Raw genomic sequence first — 4351 nt, 5'->3', positions numbered from 1 at the left:
TCGAGATTGAATGAGATAGTCAATCTCTTCTTCAATATGTTTTAGACGATACTGAGATATAATTGTGAAGCGTCCAACAAAAATTATTTTAAGGCCATCAAAATATTGAAGCAAATTAGTATTTGAAAAACACCTAAACAAATTAGATTGGAGAAAATGGAATATAGAATTAGATAGTGTTTAATTTAGTAAATGTTGTGTGCGGCTCAAATGACTTTACTTCGAAGTAGAACATAAGTTGAATTGTTACTATCTAATGAAAGATTAGGCAATTCAATAACAATGAAATGTACAATGTTATTTAAATAGGCAATCTTGAGTTTAGAGTGTTGGAGCAATCTATCTTTAGTTAAGATTGATCAAGCTCGAGTTAATTTTTAATGTTTGATCAATATATTTGATATGAGAGTGAAAAGTCATCTAAATTAAGGTTGATCGGATATTTGAAAATAAAGAAATTCAAGTGAGTTATAGTTGGTTAGACACTTGCCATTTGGAAGTTCAATAAGAAAGTTGGCAAGCACAAAATTTATGTGGAACATGAAGGACTAAATACTTGCGGTTGAAAGTCTAACAATCGACTGTTTGACGTTTCCTCTCAAAACCTCTAACAATCGACGCTCGAAATCCTCCATAAAATATTCTTTTATAGGCTTCAAGTCATGGCTAGAAATCACCCAACAATCGACTACTAGCTCCTCTCAGCTGATTGTTCTTCTAGAATTCAAATATTGCACTTGCAAAATGACTCTTGCAACTTAGCATTAACCACAACAGTTGATTGTTATTCACTATAAATCGACTGTTGTGGCATCAATTGAGTTCCTTAACTGAAATTAAAATATTTATTCGCTGCAATAGTGCAATTAGTCGATGGCTCATACACACATTAGTCAATTGATACAATAAATCCTTTTCCCTTAAACCTTGAACTTGAGATTTTAAGGTTTGTCAGTCGATTGACATCATCTGTTCCAATTTCATCAAGGCTAAATTCTCACTCTTCCTAGTATTCGATTGACTTTGATCTATTATAACTTATTTTGCTTAGCATCTGATCAACTTTAATCTACTAGGGAGTTCCTTTGCATAACATTCAATCAACCTTAATTTATTAGGACTTCGCCATCGTTTAACATTTGGTTAATCTTGAACTGTCGGAACTTCACTATTGCCTAGTATCTAGTCAACCTCCACTTGCCAAGACTTTACCTTCTAGTACTTAACATTCTATCTTTCATCACGTATCAGGACTTCATTTCTCATGACTAACATCTAATCATCCATGGTATGTTAGGACATTTACCATTTCTAAGTGTTTGGTCAACCTTGACTCACTTGAACTTCAAGTCTCACGTCAAGTGTTTGGTCCCTATTGAACTTTCAACTATCAATTGTTCGGTCCTCCATGACCCACTTAAATACTTCATCTTTGTCAACTCTATATTAGACTTTCAATTATCAAATGTCTGATCAACTATAATTTACTTGAAATTCTCCACTACCAACTATCTGATTAACTTGACCTAATTGATTTTCCGCTCTCAGATCAAATATCAAAATCAAACTTGAGTTAACATGATCGAGTTTGGTCAACCTTGACCAAAGGTGGATTGCTCCAACAAATTCAATAATGATGAAACATACAATGTAATTTGAATAAGCAATCTTGAGTTGAGAGTTTGGATATACCCGATGACATAGGTTGATTTGGATAATGAACGAATATGATCTAATTAGAATGCCCCTAATTAATTGAAACCTTTTGTGTAGACAAAATTGTTATATATATTTTGTTCATCAAAATGCAACATCTCCTTTCGTGTACGTACTATGAAACCAAATCCGGATCGAGCACGATAAAGAGAGAAGTTTGATTGATATCTTTCACATTAACTACATGAGATATATAAAAAAGAAGAAAATTAAAACTTAATAAAAATCAACTCCACTTCATTATATTCCTATGTAAACCTTGCACACCTGACACCACCACACACAAATTGCACACCAGCATAATATATTATACACAATATGCATAACAATTAATCACTCTCTCAATCTTTCATTCTATATTTATGTCACTTGTCAGTAAACAACAACAACAAACAACAAACAACAAACAACCACATGTATACATCAACAAGATATATACCAATTAAACTAGCAACAACATATATAATTAATATATAGAAACCTTCTATATATCATATATCAATCCTCATATCTCCCACTAATTTGGGAAGAAAAAAAATCCTAAGAAGCGGAGATCTTTAAAGACTAGAGATCTAGCAGCTTCATAGATTTTTTTTCTTGTTTCCTTTCTCAACCATCATGCATTATATTGCCTCCAACGTTGCTGGATATCCTGAGCTATTCTCGTGGCGTCCGCCGAAGTACCCATCAAACCTTGCCGTGTGAATCCCACGGCGTAGAGGCCCTTCTCCCCCTTCCAACGACAGGGAAACACTTTGCGTGGAAATCCATCCTTCTCGGAGAAAAACTCTCGCTCCTAATTAATTACATACAATATAATTCCACATTAATTAAAGCTAATTAATTACATCGAACAGTAGTTCTAATTCCTCATTAATTATTTCTATAGCGAGAAATAGAAATGTACCTTTAGCCATGTAGGTACGTTGCTCTTGTAGCCTGTAGCTAAAATAATCGCGTCGAAGTCTTCACACCTTCCGTCCACAAACTCTGCTCCCTCGACGGTTAAACGCTTTATTGCAGGGACAACCTGGACTTGGCCTGACCTGATCTTGGCGAGGGCGCCGACATCGAGGACTGGGGTCTTACCGGAGAGGGACTTGAGCTGGAGCGGACCCAGGTCGGGCCGGAGCAAGCCGAACCGCCGGGTGTCGCCGAGCATGAGCCGGGAGATGAGTAGGAGAATGCGGTCCACGGCCCGAACCGGGAGCCACTTTAGCAGCCACATGGAGAGGCCGAAGGTGGACCGGCCCAGCATCTCCCGCGGGAGGACGTGAACCTGCATTTCATTATTCTATTAGTTTTTTTTAAGTTTGCGGAATAAAGCAGTAATTAACGATAATGATTTTAAAACAGAGGATCGATTCCGCCATTAGCGAAACAGGGCCGAGCTTGGTTGGCCGATGGAGGAAGATGGCAGATGTAAATATAATATGCGATATGAATTAGATAGATAGATAGATAAAAACAAGTGCAGCAGATATATTCGAACCGTGTCGCGGACGACGAGGGAGGGCCGGGCATTGTGGTTGCAGAGGTCCAAGCAGACCTCCATGCCGGAGTTGCCGCAGCCGACGACGAGCACGCGCTTGCCCTCGAACTCGGAGCCGCTCCAGTAGGAGCTGGTGTGCACGATGGCGCCGCGGAACGCCGCGGCGCCGTCGATGTCCGGGATGAACGGCTCCGCATTCTCGCCGGTGGCGACGACGAGCCAGCGGGAGAGGTAGTGGATGGTTCGGGCGCGTCCGGGGACACTGGCCTCGACGCGCCAGAGGTCGAGGCCGCGGTCGAAGGCGGCGCTGACGACGGTGTGGTTGAAGTTGGGGCGGAGGTGGAAGCGCCGGGCGTAGGCGTGTAGGTAGTCGACGAACTGGCCTTTGGAGGGGTAGTTCGGAAAGGAGGCGGGGAAGGGGGATAGAGGTAGCTGGCAGAAGCGCTTGGGGAGGTGGAGGCGGAGGCGTTCGTAGGTCTTGAGCTGCCACAGAGGGGCGAGGCAGGCGGAGCGCTCCAGGAGGGTGCTGGGGATGCCCTTTTCCTTCAGGCAGGCCGCCACGGCGAGGCCGGAAGGGCCGGCTCCTACTATAACGGGTCCGTCGACCCACACTGTGTCCTGCAGCGACGCCTCCCCGGCGGTCGCCTCGTGGTGGCTGTGGTGCAAGGGATCGTGTAGCGATTTGCCTTCCATCTCTCGCCAACGCTCCATTGAGAAAATTCGATTAGGTAAACTACAGATTACAAGTAGAGATCGAGAACTAAAACGACATGGCGAAAGTGTTTCGAAGGTGCTCGAGCTATGGAAGTTCAAGAGAGATGACAGAACGAAGGGAGAAAGCCACATATATTTATACTACAACTTCCTTATGGACACCTTTTTTACGTAGTAAATTTTAGAAATATATAAATTCAGATTGGCCTTTTAAAAATCTAATAACTATGTATTTTTTTTGTTTTTTTTTATTTGAAAAAGAGATTGAACTTATCAGCTATCACTAAGTTCGTTTTAGTTGTCAATCAATGCATGAAAAAACTTGAACTGAACATAAGAATTAAGGATCGACTTTTCTAATAAGAAGTTTTCAAGACCGTTCGATGTATATTCAAATGATTGTAAAGGTGACCAATTCCAACTTAAGTC

At 41.2% G+C, this 4351-nt stretch overlaps 1 protein-coding gene across 2 annotated transcripts; it reads right to left on the bottom strand.

Annotated features, from left to right (window-relative positions):
• Positions 1-2001: 2001 nt before the first annotated feature.
• Positions 2002-4027, bottom strand: LOC121999976 (indole-3-pyruvate monooxygenase YUCCA6-like). Of its 2 annotated transcripts, none has more exons than XM_042554568.1 (3): positions 3209-4027; positions 2620-2995; positions 2002-2188 (listed from the first exon to the last, which is right to left on the bottom strand). In XM_042554568.1, the coding sequence occupies exons 1-3, from the start codon at positions 3917-3919 to the stop codon at positions 2082-2084; spliced, it is 1194 nt and encodes a 397-aa protein (XP_042410502.1). In that variant the 5' UTR covers positions 3920-4027; the 3' UTR covers positions 2002-2081. The 2 variants fall into 2 exon arrangements, with proteins under 2 accessions (XP_042410502.1, XP_042410501.1); XM_042554567.1 differs by having other exon boundaries at positions 2009-2512; positions 2624-2995.
• Positions 4028-4351: the final 324 nt, after the last annotated feature.

Source organism: Zingiber officinale, chromosome 7A (assembly GCF_018446385.1).
Source record: "Zingiber officinale cultivar Zhangliang chromosome 7A, Zo_v1.1, whole genome shotgun sequence".
NCBI lineage: Eukaryota > Viridiplantae > Streptophyta > Magnoliopsida > Zingiberales > Zingiberaceae > Zingiber > Zingiber officinale.
This window is presented reverse-complemented; position numbering and strand designations above follow the sequence as displayed.